The sequence below is a fragment of the Sus scrofa genome, chromosome 7, assembly GCF_054392235.1.
Source record: "Sus scrofa isolate SSC_HxYL_T2T_F1_AM1 chromosome 7, Sscrofa_HxYL_maternal_Yorkshire_Landrace_v2.0, whole genome shotgun sequence".
Classification (NCBI taxonomy): domain Eukaryota; kingdom Metazoa; phylum Chordata; class Mammalia; order Artiodactyla; family Suidae; genus Sus; species Sus scrofa.
This window is the reverse complement of record NC_139389.1, coordinates 126,624,810-126,644,174: the sequence shown is the minus strand read 5'-3', so window position 1 is coordinate 126,644,174 and position 19,365 is coordinate 126,624,810. Positions and strand designations below refer to the sequence as shown.

General features: G+C 49.0%; 1 protein-coding gene across 2 annotated transcripts; it reads left to right on the top strand.

Moving 5' to 3' along the window:
- Positions 1-253: 253 nt before the first annotated feature.
- SERPINA6 (serpin family A member 6) lies at positions 254-18,897 on the top strand. 2 transcript variants are annotated; one of them, NM_213812.1, is given in 5 exon segments: positions 254-323; positions 4,880-5,508; positions 12,904-13,174; positions 16,874-17,021; positions 18,455-18,897. In NM_213812.1, coding segments are annotated over 4 exon segments (1,221 nt in total). In that variant the 5' UTR covers positions 254-323; positions 4,880-4,898; the 3' UTR covers positions 18,647-18,897.
- The last annotated feature ends 468 nt before the right edge of the window (positions 18,898-19,365 follow it).

Genomic DNA, 19,365 nt, shown 5'->3' with positions numbered 1-19,365 from the left:
GGGGCAACCACAAACATTGACGCAACTCCAGCCACATTTTGATATTAAAAACTAAAATGTCAGGGAATTGTATACAGAAGAAAGTTAAATCACAGTATTGCTGTGTTTACTCAAATTTCCTGGGAAAGCTTCCCATTGGTTAATGACTGGGGGGAGGGGACCACCAAATGGTGAAGGCCACTGGCCCCCCTCTAACCATTAACCAGCAGGGAAGCTGGCAAACAAGATTTAGCGGCAGCGGCCCCGCAGACTTACTGTACACATGATAGGATCCAGGGCAGCTGGACCAAGGCAGCAGTTACAGCCGGAACCCACTGCAGACCGTGAGTAACAGCTGACAACTCCCCATCCCTCCCGCTCCAGCCCAGCCTCCAAAACGAAACCATGACTGCATCTTGCTCATTTTTTTTTTTTTTTTAAATGGGGCATCGAGCATTAGGGCAACCAGCAGGGATAGGAGCAACCCTGGGGAGGGTTTTCCAGAGTCTGTGGGTCACTCCCAGGCATTTTGATTTCTCCTGGGATCCTACCTTGTAGGGGTTGACACTGAGCTAAGAGCCATTCCCATCCATCACGCGATGCTCCTGAGCCCAGCCAAACAGCCTGAGAGCTGGGGTGGATCAGCGCAACACAGCGCCCCTACTGGGGGGACACAGGTAGGGGACGGCAGTGCCCAGCTGGCGTAGCACAGACTGCTTCCTACAGAGTTGCATACACCTGGGTGACCTGGGGCAAAGATCCCGCAGCTAGAATGGAACTACCAGCATTACAGCACATGGTATGAGATTTAAATGTGCCTAGGACTGTACCTGGCTTACAGGGGGCATTTGGAAAAACAGAGAACATAGCAGGTATTTCTTGCATGCGTGACTTCAGAAACGAGGGACGGGAGTTCCTGTTGCACCGCAGGAGAAACGAATCCGACTAGGAACCATGAGGTTGCGGGTTCGATCCCTGGCCTCGCCCAGTGGGTTAAGGATCTAGTGTTGCCATGAGCTGTGGTGTAGGTCGCAGATGCGGCTCAGATCTGGTGTTGCTGTGGCTGTGGCTACAGCTCTGATTCGACCCCTAGCCTGGGAACCTCCATATGCCATGGGTGTGGCCCTAAAAAGACAAAAAAAAAAACAAAAGAAAGAAAGAAACCAAGCAAGCACTGATGAGAGTTCTCTGGTAGCCTAGAAGGTAAGGATCTGGTTTTGTCACTGCTGCTGCTAGGGTCACTGCTGTGGCATGGGTTGGATCCCTGACCTGGGAACTCCTGCATGCCATGGACATGGCCAAAAAAAAAAAAGAGAGAGAGAGAGAGAAAGCACTGATAACGGCTGTGACTGATCATCACAACCTCGTGAGGCGGATAGAGTTTTAATTCCCATCTTGGAAGATTAACGTGGGAGCGGATGAGGCACGAAATCTCGGAGACAGCAGGAAGAGAAGGGAAGGGAAAGGAGCTACTATTGGGGGCAAGCCCACCATTCCAGACTTTAAACTGCATGGGGTCCTTGCCTAGGAAGTGACCAAAGACAGGTGTGGAGGGGACCAGGGCTGAAGCAAAGATTTCACTGCAATCTCCCAAGGGCAGCGTCAGAAAGGAGCACAGAGGGAGGACTTCCTAGAGGAGGTGACTCAAGACCTGCATGCCAAAGGACAAGAGGGAGCAAGCTAGGCATGGCAGGGAGGGGATGGGCCAGTGGAGTGGAGCCACATGGGGCAGGACTGGGACAGGTCCATCTTTGTCCCCAGCTCTCAGGCCAGAGCCAGCTCCGCAAACATTGGGGAATGGAATGACTTCCCTGGCCTGACCCGGGCAGAGAGATAAAAGTCTGGTGTGTGCTGCCAGGACACCATGAGACACGTAGCACTGCTGGGGCTGAGATTTCAAGGGACCAAGTTTGAGGCTGGGGGTGGGCCGTCACCAGGGACAGAGGCATGAGGCCCCCTGGGCTCCATGAGTGAAGATCAGCCCTGCCTGGGAGAAATGAGGTCCACTGAGAGCTTTTCAGCAGGAGAACAGCCCAGCCGCTTGATTTTGGAAAGATGCCCCTGGCTGCAAAGGGGAGAGAGAGGCTGGTGAGAGGTGGCAGGAGGCAAAGAGATCAAGTGGGGATGATGGGGAGAGATGCTGAGCCTTGAACTTGGGCTGGTTCCCAAGACTGGAGAAGACAAACACCAGCAATTTAGAAGGTAAAATGGGTCCAGCAAGGGGTGGGTATTGTTATCAACGCCATTTTATATCGAGGAAATAGGCAGAGTTTAAACACTGCATTCATGTCACCTAGGTCATAAATAGCAATGCTGAGATCCTAATGCAACTTGGTCTGCCACAAAACCCTGGAAAATGGAGCACTGTCTGTAAAGCCAGGCAGCTGGGGAGGAAGGGAGCAGGGCAGCTGGGCTGTTATCAAAGCCAAGAGGCAGGAGTTGTTTTTCCACCACGTGGAGGAAGACAAGCAGGGAGGGTTGGAGGAGGGCTCTGGAAGGTCGGGAGGATGTTTGCACCTGTCTCTTGTGAGGTTCTGGGTTGGGAGCTGGCCAGGGAAAGGGCCTTGGGGGGTTCAGAGCAGACCAGTGGTTCACTGGTGCTCACACACTAACCAGCGGGACTGGTTTCACTGTGGATGCCCAGCCCCCTCCAGCATGGCTAGTCCCATAAGTGGAGTGGCACCGGGTACTTGCTTCTCCTAGAAGCATTTCTTCTTTATTGGGTTCCAAAAGCACAGGGTTTGGGACCATTGACCTGGGCTGCATTTTTAAAAATTGCTCCTTCCAAACATTTATAATGGTTTATAATTAATTTGTCCTTCATTCATTGATGGACATTTGGTTTGAGACCATTTTGGGGGCGATTGTGAATGACGCTGTCATGAACACTGGTGGCTATAAAGATCTGTTGGAGTCCCTGCTCCCGGTTCTTTTGTATTCATCCTCAGAAATGGAATTGCTGGATCAATTCTATGTTTAATGTATTAAGGAACTGTCCCCTGAACAGTCCCACCAGCAATGTAGACGTTTTCCAAATTTTCCACATCCATGTCAACACTGGTTTTCTGATTTTTTTGTGGTTTTTTTTTCATTTTTTGTAGTAGCCATCCTAATAGGTATGAGTTGTATAGTTCACTGTGATTTTGATACGTCTCTAATGCTTACTGAGAATCTTTTCATGTGCTTACTAGCCATTTGTATACTTTCATCCATATATTTCTTTAAAGAAATATATATTCAAATCCTTTGCCCATTTTTTTTTCAAGGACCACAGGTGCAGCATATTCAGATTCCCAGATTAGGGGTCAAATCGGAGCTACAGCTTCCAGCCTATGCCACAGCCACAGCCAAGCCAGATCCAAGCCACGAGGATACTATTTGGGCTCATTTCCACTGAGCCACAATGGGAACTCTGACTTTGCCCATTTTTTGAGTTGGATTGTTTTTTGGATTTTTGCACTTGAGTTTTAGGAGTTCCCTATAGAGGTTCTTTATATATCCTGATAGTAAACTTTTATCAGAAGTGTGATTTGTAAATATTCTGTGTGTTGCCTTTTTACTCTATCGATAGTAACCTTTGATGAACAGAGTCTTTCATTTTGGGGAAGTCCAATTTCTCTAATCTTTCCTCTGATGCCTGTGCCTTTAGTGTTACGTCCAAGAAATAATTTGCCAAATCCAATGTCATCAGGCTTTTCTTCTATGTTTTCATCTGAGTTTTATTTAGCCCTAACATTTAGGCCCCTGATCCATTTTGAGTTAATTCTTATATATGCCACACAGTAAAGTTCAACTTCATTCTTTTGCATGTAGATATCCAGTCTCCCAGCACCATTTCCCCATTGAAGGGTCTTGGCACCCTTGCAAAAAACCACTTGACCATGTATGCATGGGTTTATTTCTGGTCTCTCTATTCTGTTTCAGGCCTTTATGCCAATACCACATTTTGATTATTGTAGCTTCATGGCAAATTTGGAAATCAGGAAATGTGAGACCTCCAGCTTTGTTCTTATATAGCTTTCACGTAAAATTACTGTTTGGCTATTTGAGGTCCCTTTAGATCCTGTAGGAATGTTAGCATGGATTTTTCTATTTCTGCAAATACGTCATGGGATTTTGATGAGAATTGCACTGAGGAGTTTCCATCATGTCTCAGGGGTAACAAACCTGACTAGTATCCATGAGGATGCAGGTTCGACCCCTAGCCTCACTCAGTGGGTTAAGGATCCAGCGTTGCCGTGAGCTGTGGTGTAGGTTGCAGATGCAGCTTGAATCTTAGACTGCTGTGGCTGTGGCATAAGCTGGCAGCTGCAGCTCCGATTAGACCCCTAGCCTGAGAACTTCCATGTGCCACCAGAGTGGCCCTGAAAAAAGAAAAAAAAAAACTGTAGATTTATTTGGGTAGTTTTTACATCTTAAAAACATTAAATCCTACAGTCCATAAACACAGAATGTAAAAGTCTAGTGGTAAGGAACTCCCTTGGCTTTTGCTTATCTGGGAGTTTGTCTTAATTTCTGCCTCACTTTTAAAGAGCAGTTTTGCCCATACGGGGTTCTTGGTTGATAGTTTTTTCTTTCAGCACTTTGACTGTATCAACCGGGTGGATATTTAACCTTTCTGAGCTTCCATTTCTGCCTACCTAAAATGAGAATAATAATATCTACTTTATCATTGTTGAGGGGAAAGATCGGACACCTGGTAGGTAATTGCTAAATCTCAGCAGGTATAATTCATACTTTCAGATGAGGAAATTGAGGCCCAGGGTCCTGACTTGCCCCGGGTCACTCAGCCGACGTGCAGGAAGGAACTGGGGCTTGAGCGGAGTCTCGCGTAGGGTCTTGTGCCGACCACTCCACCACGCCTCCCCTCATCACCCAGTGAGCACTTCTGATTTTGCAGGGCCTGGCCGTCCCGGACAATGCTGCTCACCCTGTATGCCTGTCTCCTCTGGCTGTCGACCAGCGGGCTCTGGACCAGCCAGGCTAAGGACCCTGACAGTGACTTGAGCACAAGGAGCCGTCACCGGAACTTGGCTCCAAACAACGTGGACTTTGCCTTTGCCCTGTATAAGCACCTGGTGGCCTCAGCTCCTGGCAAGGACGTCTTCCTCTCCCCTGTGAGCATCTCCACAGCCTTGGCTATGCTGTCACTAGGTGCCAGTGGCTACACACGGGAGCAGCTTCTCCAAGGCCTAGGCTTCAACCTCACTGAGACCCCCGAAGCTGAGATCCATCAGGACTTCCAGCATCTCCACTCTCTCCTCAAGGGGTCAAACATCACCTCAGAAATGACCATGGGCAATGCCTTGTTCCTCGACCGCAGTCTGGAGCTTCTGGAGTCCTTCTCCACAGGCTCCAAGCACTACTACGGGTTGGAAGCCTTGGCTGCCGATTTCCAGGACTGGGCAGGAGCCAGCAGACAAATTAATGAGTATATCAAGAATAAGACACAAGGAAAAATTGTGGACTTGTTCTTGGAGCAGGATAGCTCAGCCATGCTCATCCTGATCAACTATATCTTCTTTAAAGGTACCACTCACCCACCCCATCCCGACAAGGCCTCATCTACTATTGCCAAGGATACTAAGAGCCATCAAAACCCAGGGCAGACTCTCGGGCAAAGCCTTCGAGCCTACAAATCACATGCACGTCTGAGTCTCCATATTTGCCAATGATCCTATGAGCAAAGTGGAATTTATATCATCCTTACTGAGGATCAAAATGATACCCGGGAGTTCCCATTGTGGCTCAGGGGTTAACAAACCCGACTAGCATCCATGAGGACACAGGTTCAATCCCTGGCCTCACTCAGTGGGTGAAGGATCCGGCATTGCCATGAGCTGTGGTGTAGGTTGCAGACACGGCTCAGATCCCACATTGCTGTGGCTGTGGTGTAGATTGGCAGCTGTAGCTCCGATTCGACCCCTAGCCTGGGAACCTCCATGTGCTGCAGGTGCAGCCCTAAAAAGACAAAAAAAAAAAAAAAAAGACACCCAGAAGAGCAAGTTGCCCAAGCTTTTGCAGGTTGGTTCAAGGCCCAAACATGTGACCATGAACAGTCTGACTCGCTCATGGTCCACAAATATTGGTCAAGTCCTGCCTGTGAGTCAGGCACTTGGCTAGGGGATAGAAAGACAGCCTAGAACCAGACAGACACTACCCCAGCCTTAGGAACTTCCTGACAGACCCTAAGTCCTGAGCCAGCTCCAACCAAGACCCCTTTCAGCCAAACCCCAGCCCCTCCTCACCAATTTGGAGCAGGGTTTTCAAAAATCACTGTTCATAAAAATCGCCATGGAGACAGATACCAGATTCCAGATTCCAGAGCTCATGTCAGACCTACAAGAGCAAAACTGCCACAAGATTGTTCTAGAATTTGTATTTTAATAGGCCCCGTCCCCCAATTGCATTTCTGAGCAGGCAACCGGGGGTTATATTATCCAGGAGAATAAAACCTGCACTTCTTAGTCTATAGCAGTGGTTCTCCACCCAGGGCGATGCCCAGCCCCCATCCACCCTCAGGGGCACTTGTCAATACCTGCAGACATCATGGGTGTTGCAACGGGGGGTGGGGTGGATGTGCCACTAGCATCTAGTGGGTAGAGCCCAGGAAGATGCCGAACATCCTACGATGCACAGAACAGCCCCCCAACGTGCTATCTGCCCCCAAATGGCTAGAGTTCCAATGTTGAGAGACCCTGGCCTAGAATCACCTGCTTCTTCTGTCTTCCAGACTCATATCCCAATGTTTGCCTCATACAAGTTCCCAATACACAGTACACAGGCACATACACAGAATGTCTGACCACACCAAATTCCGCATGTGTCTTTGAGTCTGTCCCCATGAAAGCCTGTGTTGGTTCCCTATTGCTGCTGTAACAAATTACCACAAACCTGGGGGCTTATAACAGCGCAGATTTATTATCCTAGAGTCCTGGAGGTCAGCGCCCAAAATGGGTCACTCTGGGTTAAGGTCAAGGTGATGCCAGGGTGGGCTCCTCTTGAAGGCTCTAGGGGAGAACCTGTGCCCTGCCTTCTCCAGCCTATAAAAGTGGCCGGTATGCCTTGGCTTAAGGCCCCCTTCCCTCTTCAGAGTTTGTAATCACATCATTCTGACCTCTGGTTCCATCATCACATCTCCTTTCTGACTCAGCCTCTTGCTGTCCTCTCCCACTTTTACGGCCCTTATGACTACATGGAGCCCACCTGGATAATCCAGACTTATCTTACCTCAAAGTCAGTTCTTAGCAACCTTAATTTCCTTTTGCCATGTAACATAACATATTCACAGGTTCCAAGGATTAGGACAGATATCTTTGGGGGGCCCATCCTGCTTGACACAAGGCCCACGCCCATTATGTCCCCTGAGCCCTCCTTCAACTTGTCTGATTGCCTAAACCTTCTTCCTGCCCTTCACATCTTGGCTCAAAAGTCACCACCTCTGTGAAGCCTGCCCTGATTTCCTCGGGCACATCTTTGTCTCTCATACGCATCCTCTGCAGTTTCCCCATGCCCCATTTTAACAGTCATCTCATTAGGATGTGTAACTCTGGGCCCAAGTGGTTTAGTTTCAATCAAGCAGTCATAGTCAAAGAAGGACAGGTGAAACAAAAAAAAGGGGGAAAAAAAGATAATATCTAATGTATCTCTCAATGACATTAAAGAGTATCCAAACCCTATAGCCCAACAAAGACTCCTCTTCATATGCCCATTTCTCTCCTCCCCAGCTCTCACTCCAGGCCTCCCCTTAGCCGCTGACCCCCCTCCCTCCCCCAGCTCTTTATTACCTGGACAGACTTAGCATCTTGGGGAGCCCCCCTCCAGCTGCCGCTTGGTCTTTCTCTGCCTGTTCTCGGCACAAGTCTGGGAACCCACCTGTCAGCTGCTTCCCTTCTTGGAGGGTGGCGAGGGTAAGAGACTGACCAGGCAAGGGCAGCATACTTTTTTTTCCTCCAGCTTTACTGAAATATAATTGACTTATAACATCATGTAAGAGATTTGGCAGGGTGGCCATGCCCACAGCATGTGGAGGTTCCCAGGCCAGGGATCGAACCCACGCCACAGAAGTGACTCAAACCACTGCAGTGACAACGCCGGATCCTTAACCTGTTGAGCCACCCAGGGACTCCAGCATTGTGTACCTTTAAGATCTACCACGTGATGATTTGCTCCGTGTATAGATTGCGAGGTGAGTACCAAAATCACAGCCGTCACTCACATCACTCACCTGTGTGTGTGTGTTGAGAATTTTTAATATCTGCTCTCTTAGCAACTTTTAAGTATTTAATACATGGAGTTCCCTGGTGGGTTAAGGATCCAGTGTTGTCACTGCTGTGGCGTGGGTTCGTTCCCTGACCTGGGAACATCTGCATACCACTGGCACAGCCAAAAAATTTTTTAATTACAAAAATAAGTATATAATACGGAGTTATTAACTGTAGTTGCCTGACTGTGCATGAGATTCCCTGGAACCTATTCCTCTTAGAACTGGAAATTCATCCCCTGACCAGCTTCACCCATTTCTCCCAACCTCCCCCTCCGCCATTCGCGTCTGTTTCTATAAGTTCTCTATTTTTAGATGCCATATATATGTGAGAGAATACAGTGGTTTTTTTCTGTCTTATTTCATTTAGCATCATGCCCTGAAGTTTCATCCATGTTGTCACAAACGGCAGGATTTCCTTCTTTTTATGGCTAAACAATGTTCCAAATATATTTTTTTCACCTGTTATTTTATTTTTTCTTTTAGATTTCGAATGGTTTTTATTTTTCCCATTATAGTTGGTTTACAGTGTTCTGTCAATTTCTGCTGTACGGAAAAGTGACCCGGTCACACAGATGTACACGTTCTTTTCCTCACATTATCGTCTATCGTGTTCCATCATATGTGGCTAGATGTGGTTCCCCATGCTATACAGCAGGACCTCATTGCTTAGCTGCTCCAAAGGCAGTAGTTTGCATCTATTAACCCCAGACTCCCAGTCCATCCCTCCCCCTCCCCCAAATATATATACACCACTTTGCTTTATCCATTCATCCATCGGATTGGAAGATTGTTTCCGTATCTTGGCTTTGTGAATAATGCTGCAATGAACATGGGCGTGCAGGTGTTCAGGACAGTGGGTCCATTTCCTTCTGATGTATACCTAGAAGTGGAATTGCTGAATCATGCGGTAGTTCTGTTTTCAATTCTTTGAGGAACCCCCATACTGTTTTCCATAGTGGCTGCACCAATTTACATTCCAACCAACAGCGCACAGGTGTGCCCTTTTCTCCACGTCCTCGCCAGCATTTGTTTTCTCTTTTCTTTTTGTTAAAAGCCATTCTATCCAATGTGTAGTGAGATCTCATTGTGGTTTTGATTTGCATTTCCCTGGGAATTAGTGATGTTGAGCAGCTTTTCTTACACTTGTGGGCCATGTGTCTATCTTCTTTGGAAAAAAAAAAAAATCCATTCAAATCCTCTGCCAATTTTTTAATTTGATTATTTGGGGTTTATTTTGCTATTAAGTTTTATGAGTTCCTTATATATTTTTGGATATTTCCCCCTTATCCAGTATATGTTTTGCAAGTATTTTCCTCCATTCTGTAGGTTGCCTTTTTATTTTATTGACTGTATCCTTTGCTGTGCAAAAGCAGTTTATTTTACTATGATCCCACAGATTTATTTTTCCCTCTGTTGCTTGTGCTATTGGTGTCATATCCAAAAAAAATCTTAACTAAGACTAATGTCGAAGAACTTCTTTTTCCCAACATTTTCTTCTAGGAGTTTTATGGTTTAGGGCTTCTGTTTAAGTGTTTCATGTACTTCAAGTTAATTTTTGTGAATGATGTAAAGTAGGCATCCAGTTTTATTCTCTTGCATGTGAATATCCAATTTTCTCAGCACTCTTTCTTAAAGAGACTACCTTTCCTCCTTGAGTATTCTTGGTTTCCTTATCTGGTATTAGTTGACTATATATACTTTCTATAAAGTATTTCTACACTTTCAATTCTGTTTCATTGGTCAATATGTCTGTTCTTATGCTTGTGCCATACTGTTTTTATTACTATAGCTTTATAATATAGTTTGAAACCAGGAAGTGTGATGCCTCCAGCTTTGTTCTTCTTTGTCAAGATGGCTTTGGCTAGTCAAGATCTTTTATGGTCCCATACAAAAGGCAGTGTTCTTTACATCTGACCATGGGAAGGCCAAGGAATTTGGGAATGTTTGCCCAGAAATGTTTCTGGATGCTTCCATGAACTTTTCAGGCCCTCTCTCCCACTAGACTATGCACTCTTACACACAGCATCCTCATCTCTTTGGGGGCCCCAGTGCCTTTGCATGGCCCTGGACACATGGATGAAACTCAACAGTGGTTGCCTAGAGGTTCTGACAACACAGACTAGGGAGCAAAGCACAGTAAAGCCAGGTAAAGGGAGGGCCCTCCTGATCCTGAGAGGAGACTGAGAGGGGGCTGGTGGGACAGGTGCTGGCAGGGTGCCATTTGGCACAAGGCTTTGCTCTCGGTTTCTTGGTGTTCTCAGGACCACAGAGGGGCTGAGTTTATGGGAAATAAGTGTTCCTGGCAATGAAACCAGAGAGGGTTTATACATTTAAATGCAGGAGCAGACATTGGCAGGAATGTGGCTGCCTGGTTGTACACAGATTTTCTGTGATACAGCCAAGCTAATTACCAAGCCCCTGTTTAAGCTGGAAGGTGCTCTGCTATGCTTCCAGCAAGCCGGAATGATAAACAGAAATGAAGAGTGGTGTGGCTCCCACCACTAAACCTAAGGACATGTACACTGTCCCCGGCACGTTCCTTACTTGGTGGACTACTGTGTTAACAGCTCTTTTTTTCAGCTGTGCCCACAGCATGTGCAAATTCCCCAGGCCGGGAATTAAACCCGCATCACAGCAGTGACCCAAGCCACAGCAGCGACAACGTTGGATCCTTAACCTGCTGAGCCACAAGGGAATGCCAACAGCTTTTTTTTGAAGAACACTAAAAATATTATTAAAAGATTTTCCAGGGACTCACACTTGCTCTCTCCAATTTCCCTTCTCAAATTCTTAAGTTTCTCTACCATGAGTTCTCCTGACCCAAGACTTTTCAAGAAAAAAATTTATTGGCGTTCCCACTGTGGCACAGTGGGTTAAGAATCTGACTGCAGATGCTTGGATCTCTGTGGAGACGCAGGATGGATCCCCAGCCTGGCACAGTCAGTTAAAGAATCCAGCGTTGCTGCAGCTGTGACATAGGTCACAGGTGCAGCTCAGATTCAGTCTCTGGACCAGAAATTTCCACATGCTACAGGTGCAGCCATAAAGTAAAAAATTTTTTTTCAAATCCCTTAAAGTAGAGGTTAGATCTTATTCTCTATTTGTTTTCTGCCAGACTGGATATATGTTATACTTGCTTCTAGAAAAGAAATTTTCAGTAAAAAGCACACCACAAACTTTTAGGGATGAAACACCTAGCACTGAAAAGTATTTTCTGCCCATTTTTTGGCTGTGAGTTAGATGAGTTAGCCACAAAACACCACCCCCTTCGATTCTGGGGACCCCCTCCCCGACTTCCTCTGGAGGATGGTTTGAGAACTGGCAAACTATCTCACCTGCTGCAGGACAGCCTCAGCCGTTAGGGATGAAGCAGGCATTGCCCCTGGGTCTCTAGGCGCCACATCCACAGCTCTTTTCCTTGGATCCCCTGGCCTCTTCCAGGAGTTGAGGCTTAGAAGCAAATATTTTGGCCTCATGGTCCAGAGATTCCCACAGGCAGAGGGATAGGGAAGGGTCCCTGCTCTGGCCACCTTTAGGCAGCTTCCATTGGGAAACAGTGCCCACACAAGCGCTTCTAGGCTGGAGGTCAAGGGCAGCCAGGATACTTGGCACCCACTGGACTCAGAGTTGTCACTCCTCTCCAGATCTGGAGAGACTTAACCTGGAGCAGAAGAGGCCCTGGGGAGACTCAAGCTCTGTCTTTAAATACGCCAAGTCTGTCACCTGCAAGAGGACTTAGAGTTGCTTGGAATAAACTCAAGGGCCGAAGAGGCTAAGCAGGCAGGTGTTACCATCAGGCAGGCTTTGGAGGCATCAAAGGAGCAGCGTTCTTGCCATCAGCATGACCCGTAGTGGAAAGTCCCACCTGCTAAGGTAGTGAGTTCCCCATTCCAGGAGGAACAAAGTTGCATGACGACATGGAACAATGAGGGAAGGGGATTCAAGTCCAGCTCGGGGTGGGCATCTGTGACTTTGAAGCAGTTGCCTCACCCTGACTGTGCCTCTAGGAACCAGACTGTGCCCTTCAGGACCAGTCCGGAGGCGAGATACCTCCTGAAGGAAAGTGGGTACACTTGACTGGGTGGCCAGGCTCCCTGCTGGGTTTGGGAGTCTGTGGCCAGGACATCAGGGGATGGGGACGGAATGGATGGTGGGTGCCCCCCCCCCGCCCCCCGGGGACCTTGAATTCGATGACTGAGACCCAACACCACTTCCAGAGCCTCCAATCCAGGATTCACCCCAGGGCGGGGCTTCAAGGCAAAATCAGGTTTGCTGAACCCGACCCCCAAATCCTCTGCATCCTGGTGAGCTCTCTCTGCTTTCATTTTTAGCGATCAGTCTCAGAAATGGCACTCCCTTGTGGCACAGTGGGCTGCTGTGGCGAGAGTTCAGTCCCTTGACCTGGGAACGTCCACCTGCCACGGATGTGGCAAAAAATCCATAGAAATGGTGCTAATCTTCAACCCCTTCTCAAGGGTGGCAAACAGAACAGGTCCTAAAGCTCTGGGAATTTCATATCTTAGCAGAAAATTCCAGCACCTCAGTGGGGGATGCTCCGGGGCAAGGGAGGATATTTGCTGAGCCATCACCCCTGGCTCTGCTGTCACTCGAGCGCTCATGGGCCTGTCTCCTGCCCTCCCTTTCCTGCCTCTTCCCAGGCACATGGACACACTCCTTCCCCCCAGAAAGCACCAGGGAAGAGAACTTCTATGTGAACGAGACGGCCACGGTCAAGGTGCCCATGATGTTCCAGTCGCGCGCCATGAAGTACTTGAATGACTCCTTGCTCCCCTGCCAGCTGGTGCAGCTGGAATACACGGGCAATGAGACGGCCTTCTTCATCCTCCCGGTCAAGGGGGAGATGGACACGGTCATTGCCGGGCTGAGCCGGGACACCATTCAGAGGTGGTCGAAGTCCCTGATCCCCAGGTAAGCTCTCCAGCAGCCCGTGGTGATTTCTGCAGTGGATGCGTACCTGGAAAGCAGGGCGAGTAGGAAAGGGGTGCACCTGGCCGCCCTTCTCCCCCCAGACACGCCCTTGGGGGCTCATTGTCTTCCTGTCTGCTGGGTTCTCTGACCTAAAGGTCACTTATGTACCCACCTGTCAACTGACACCGAGAAACTCTGGGGCACAAAGGGAGGTCCTCCTTCCTGGGAAGTTAGTAGTGGCCGTCTATATTATCACATTTTCATCGTCTTCTCTCCCTCTTTTTTTTTTTTTTAATGCTTTTTAGGGCCGCACCTGTGGCATAATGAAGTTCCCAGGCTAGGGGTCTCATTGGAGCTACAGCTGCCAGGCTACACCACAGCCACAGCAACACAGGATCTGATCTGTATCTGTGACTTACAGCACAGCTCACAGCAATGCCAGATCCTTAACCCAGTGAGCAAGGGCAGGGATCAAACCTGCGTCCTCATGGATGCTAGTCAGATTCGTTTCCACTGCGCCACGATGGGAACGCCCACATTTTCATTGTTTCCTTACACTAAGCTCAGCAACACCCAGCTCTCACTGACACATTGGATCATCTTGCTCACGATTCACCTTAGACCAAGCACCATAAAGATTCCTGGGAGACCCTTAAAAATATATAATGAATTGATCGCCAGGAGTTCCCCAATCACTAGGAGTTCAGCAGGTCAAGGGTCTGATGTTATCATTGCTGCGGCTCAGGTCACTGCTGTGGTGTAGGTTGAGTCTCTGGCCCAGGAACATCTGCATGCTACAGGTACAGCCAAAAAAAAAAAAAAAAAAAATTCAGTCTGAAACATCTGGATCAGAAACACCTAATTGGACATCCTGGCAGAGAGGTCAGGGAAGCAGCTGGATCTGGTGTGCACGGCCAGGTCCAGGCTGGGGAGGCAGGAGCACAAAAATGGAACTTGAGCTGAGATGGCCCTCCACATCTCCACATTTGGCTGCAGGCATGGCCGAAAAAAAAGAAAGAAAGAAAGAAAAAGGGGAAAGAAAATAATGACTACATCCACCTTAGAACCAACTCAAAAGCCTGCGAAGTCACTTGGTGATCTAACCCTGCCTTAGTCACTCGGTCAGTCAGTAAGTAAGAAAGTAAGGACAGAAGTCGGTGATGAGCTCATTTTCCCTCGGGAAACCCTGAGCTAGAAGACAGTCAGAATTACAGTTCTGCTTGTGAGCAGCCCAGATGCTCACCTTGGAGGAGGGAGCAGGTGTTCTTGAGAAGATGCTCCTCCCTCAGGAGACTGGAGCTCGGTCTGTGCACGAGCTGACCGACAAGGGAGGTGGGGTGGGCGGGTGATGGGAACTCAAAGGGAAGAGGGTGTGCAGGAAAGGAGCCGGCACTTGGATCCAGAGGAGCTCCATTAGGCTCGGGGACCAGGCGCCATTTCATTCATTCATTCATTCATTCAGTATCCATACATGGAAGCAACTATGTACCTCGCTCTAGGATAGGCCCAAGGGATGCGCTCTAGAGCAAAAAACAGATTCTGGTGGAATTAACAGTGGTCCAGTGACCCAAGAGCAAGAGAGGGAAGGAGAGGCATAAATGCATAAAGTTGCGGGGAAGGTGGGACACGGAACTCTGCCCCAGGGGACTGGGGAAGAGGCTGCAGAGCAGATGGCTTTCACTTTGAACTGGGTGTTAAGCCTTCGTAGGCGTTCACCTGGGGGAAGTGGCTGGAGAGAGGGCACAGGAGGGGCAACGGCTGGGGAGGTGGGGCCAGCCCCCACCCCCACCCAGCAAAGGATGAGATGAATCCCTGTTGGATGGGAACTTGGTAAGCCAAGAATTCTGAAGGCAGGAAAATCTGGAAAGAAGCCCCTCTACTTTATTATATAGGTAGGTTTTTGTTGTCTATGGTTGCAAGTTAGTTTTTTTTTTTTTTATTTTATGGCCACACCTGCAGCATATGGAAGGTCCCAGGACAGGGGGCGAATCGAAGCTGCAGCTGCTGGCCTAAACCACAGCCACAGCAACACCAGATCCAAGCCACATCCGTAACCTATGCTGCAGCTCGTGGCAATGCCAGATCCTTAACCCAATGAGCAAGGCCAGGAATGGAACCCGAATCCTCGTGAATACTAATCGGGTTCTTTTTTTTTTTTTTGCCATTTCTTGGGCTGCTCCCGTGGCATATGGGAGGTTTCCAGGCTAGGGGTCCAATCAGAGCTGTAGCTGCCAGCCTATGCCAGAGCCATAGCAACGCGGGATCCGAACCCCGTCTGCGACCTACACCACAGCTCACGGCAACGCCAGATCCCTAACCCACTGAGCAAGGCCAGGGATCGAACCTACAACCTCATGGTTCCTAGTCGGATTCGTTAACCACTGCACCACGACGGGAACTCCCAAATTGGGTTCTTAACCTGCTGAGCCACCAGGCCTGGAACCTCAGCAGCCTGGTCGAAAACCAGGAATCCTAACCACCAGACGAGCTAGAGGTCGAAAGCAGAATTGCCCTGATTCTTGCCCCAAGCTGAAGGCAAGAATATTTCAAGGAGGCAAAGACTGTGAAAACAGGTACAAAGTTTGTTATCGTAGTCGCAGTACAACATGTGGGAGAGCACACGGAGAAGTGGTTTATTATTTAAGTCAGAAGCAAAGTAATACACACCCTAAAGAGGAGTGTGGGTGTGGATGGCCCCGAGTGACAAGTGTGCCAGAGAGGTGATCTGAATCACTTATGTAGGACAGTTCTTCTGGTCTTTGTTTACCTGTAGCCAAATATCTTACTTTATTTCTCACATCTGACTGCACACAGGACCCTCCCCAATATGCATGCACATCTTTTGGCAAAGATGGATTCCAGAGCGAAGGGTGCTGGGACAGTATCAGGACTTATGGCCCGACACCCCCGCTCCCTTTCTAACCCCTATGAGTCTTCCTGCGCATGTGTGATTGGGGAGCTCTCCTTGACCCAGGAGGGATTGAAGTGGTCACCTTATCTTTTGACTCCAGCAGAGCTCCGCTCCTGCCATGAATTTCCTCTTTGAAGTATCAAAGGGAAACAAGTTCCAATTGACTTGGCCTAGCAAGACCCAGCTGTTCTCAGCCCAGGGGCACGTCTGCCTCCTACCCCAGTGGGATGCTTAACCCACTGCGCCACTGTGAACTCCTTGGGTTATTTTTATTTTAAAGTCCCCACTTAGAGAGCTGCTGAGTCTGGTGTTTCTGGAGAGGTTAATCCAGTTCCCCAAGTGGATCTGGGAGTGCCTGCCGGGAAGAAAGGTGTGGTCAGCTGAGATCCTCTAGAGCTACGGGGTGGGGGGCACAGAAGCCCTCCCTAGAGTCCTTGAACCAACCATACCCGCCTTGAGTGTGTGGGGAGAGTCTGTGTAGGGATCCATTTGCCCCCTCCCATGCCCCCCTCAACCCCACCTCTAGAAGGGGGCCTTCAATTCAGGTACAGTGCCACCAGGTGGTGCTACTGCGCCATGGCTCAAACGTTGAACCCTAGCGTGTTGAAAATGAGATGAAGGACAACCTTTGTCTTTACTCCAAAAATGATCTCCTCACTAAAATATCTAACCAGCATTAACCTATAGCATGTGCCATATTCTGGTCTGGAGGGAGCACAGGGGAAACGGGAGTCTGGCTGCCAGGCCCAGCCCTGGGAGATCTAACCCCATCTGCTTACTCCGAGCAGCCAGGTGGACCTGTACGTCCCAAAGGTCTCCATCTCCAGAGCCTATGACCTCGGGAGCATCCTGGGGGACATGGGCATTGTGGACTTGCTCAGCCACCCAACACACTTCTCAGGCATCACCCAGAATGCCCTGCCGAAGATGTCCAAGGTAGGTGTCTCTAGAACTCATCGCACCGCCCTCCCCAACTCACAATACAAATAACAATAAGCAATGGGGAGCCCGTTCGTGAATAGGCTTCTAGGCCCCAGGCCGAGAACCCCAGGTCTTGTCCCAGCCCCTGGCTTTACAACGGGTGAAAAGGAGGCCCAGCAAGCATGTGATATCCTCCCAGGTCACGCGGGATGCTGGTGACAAGGGAGCACTTCAAAGCCCAGGGGTCCACTCATTCTGCCAGGCCACTCCAAGGGGGTGTTTGAAAGACAGTGTCATCACAGCAGGGCTGTGATCCACCCCCCACCCCTACAAGAACGAAACATCTAAATGAGATCACGCTGAATCGTCCACCCAGTGACATCATCATCAGCCTTCAGCTTTACTTTCTGGGATTCCTCATTCATTTAGAAAACACTTCTTGAACACCTACTATGTGCCCCAAACCTATGTGCCAGACCCTGGCTATGCCTCGGTTACTCAGACATGGCCCTGCCCTCCAGGATCTTACGGTCCTGTGGGTGACAAGAGAAGGAACAGGGGAAAGCTGTAGTGGCAGCAGCCCCCTCCCTCAAGCCCACAGACTTTGACCATGGTGATGCCCAGCACACGGTATGTCCTCATTAAAATGCCAGGTGGGTCAACCAGCGGCCTCCTTACAAGGTGGGTGTTACCCCAGTTTCTCAGAGCAGGAATCTCTGGCTCCGGGTGGGCGGCGGGTGGGGGGGGATAACTCATCAAGGCCACAGAGGTAGTAAATAGCCTGACACTTGACCTGGGGGGGTCTATTTGACCCAAAACCTTATAGTCCCAAGACACGCTGCAGAGATTCCCAGCCTGGCTCAGCTTCTCTCCAGCTGCAGGTACGCATTTTTTACAGCGTGGGAAGAGCTGCTCCATCAATGAGAGGCCGGCCCCATAGAGTGTTGTTATTTAATTAGCCAGTTCTGTTGGAGGCTTTTGATAGCAGCTACTCAAGCGTTTTGCTGATTTCAGAATTCCTTCTGATTTTGATCACAACAAAGGATATTTCCCTGCAGAGTTGGCACAAGCACTGCACACAAACGGACCTCTCGTGTTTACGGGCCGAGGGGAGAGGGTGCGAGGTCCCAGGGCCTCAGCGACAGCACCCGAAGTGGATGCTGAAGTCCATCGGCCACCCCAAGACCCTTGATCTCCAGGGCTGGGCTCCCCCCGCCCGCTTTCTAGGGAGGAAGTCTAGATGTGGCCGGGGCTCCAGTCCTGGGGCTGCCACGTGGGTGAGGCCCCGCAAGTGACCTCCTCTGAGCCTCCGCTTCGCCCTCCAGAAATCTCAGGGCGGGAGGGGTCTGAGCCATGAGGCTTGGAAGGCCCTGCACCCGCACCCACACACCAGCGGGCGCTCCTCCGCTGATGGGTCGCTGATGAGGCTCGTTGGTCGGTCCCCGCAGGTGGTCCACAAGGCAGTTCTGCAATTTGACGAGAAGGGCATGGAGGCAGCTGCCCCCACTACGCGTGGACGCAGCCTGCACGCGGCGCCCAAGCCTGTCACTGTCCACTTCAACCGGCCCTTCATCGTCATGGTTTTCGACCACTTCACGTGGAGCAGCCTTTTCCTGGGCAAGATTGTGAATCTGACCTAAGAGGAGGCGCCTTAGGAACCACAGCTCATCTGACTCTGGCATCAGGGACCCCAAAGAAATGTTCTGGGTGGTGGGTCGTTTCCCCCAGTCTCTCCCAGGTTCTCCTGCTGGAATAAATGTCATTGCGACTGATGCCAAGTGTGGTGGAAGGGGAAGGTGGGACAACTGATAAAATTAGAATAATATCAATATAATCTCAATATAATACTGTACCAATGTAATTTACTGGGTTCGATCGTTGTCCTAGGGTTATGTGATATGAGGAAGCACCACGAAAGGCATACGGACACACTATTATATTTGTAAGTTTGCAATTACGTCTAAGAAAAAAACTTTAAAAAGAAGAAATCACGCACGGTAAAACACAACAGGAAGACGTCTTTAAAGGGCTGGGGGAAATGTCATCATATCTTCCAAAAAGAAAAAAAAACCTTCAAAAATGAAGGCGAAATAAAGATTTTTTTCAGAACAACAAGAGCTGAAGAAGCTTGTCACCTTCGCTAAAGATTTTTTTAAAGGAGAAACAAGATGATTCTAGATGGAAACTTGGAGCTACCCAAAACAGTGAAAACGCTGCAAAGAGTAAATACGTGGATAAATATAAAACATTTTAAAGTATATTTAAACTATAATTAACTGTTTAAAGCAAAATAGGGTATTGCCTGGTTTGAGACGCAGATGGAGGAATTGCCATCAGAGTCAGGACTGTAGGAGTGCAG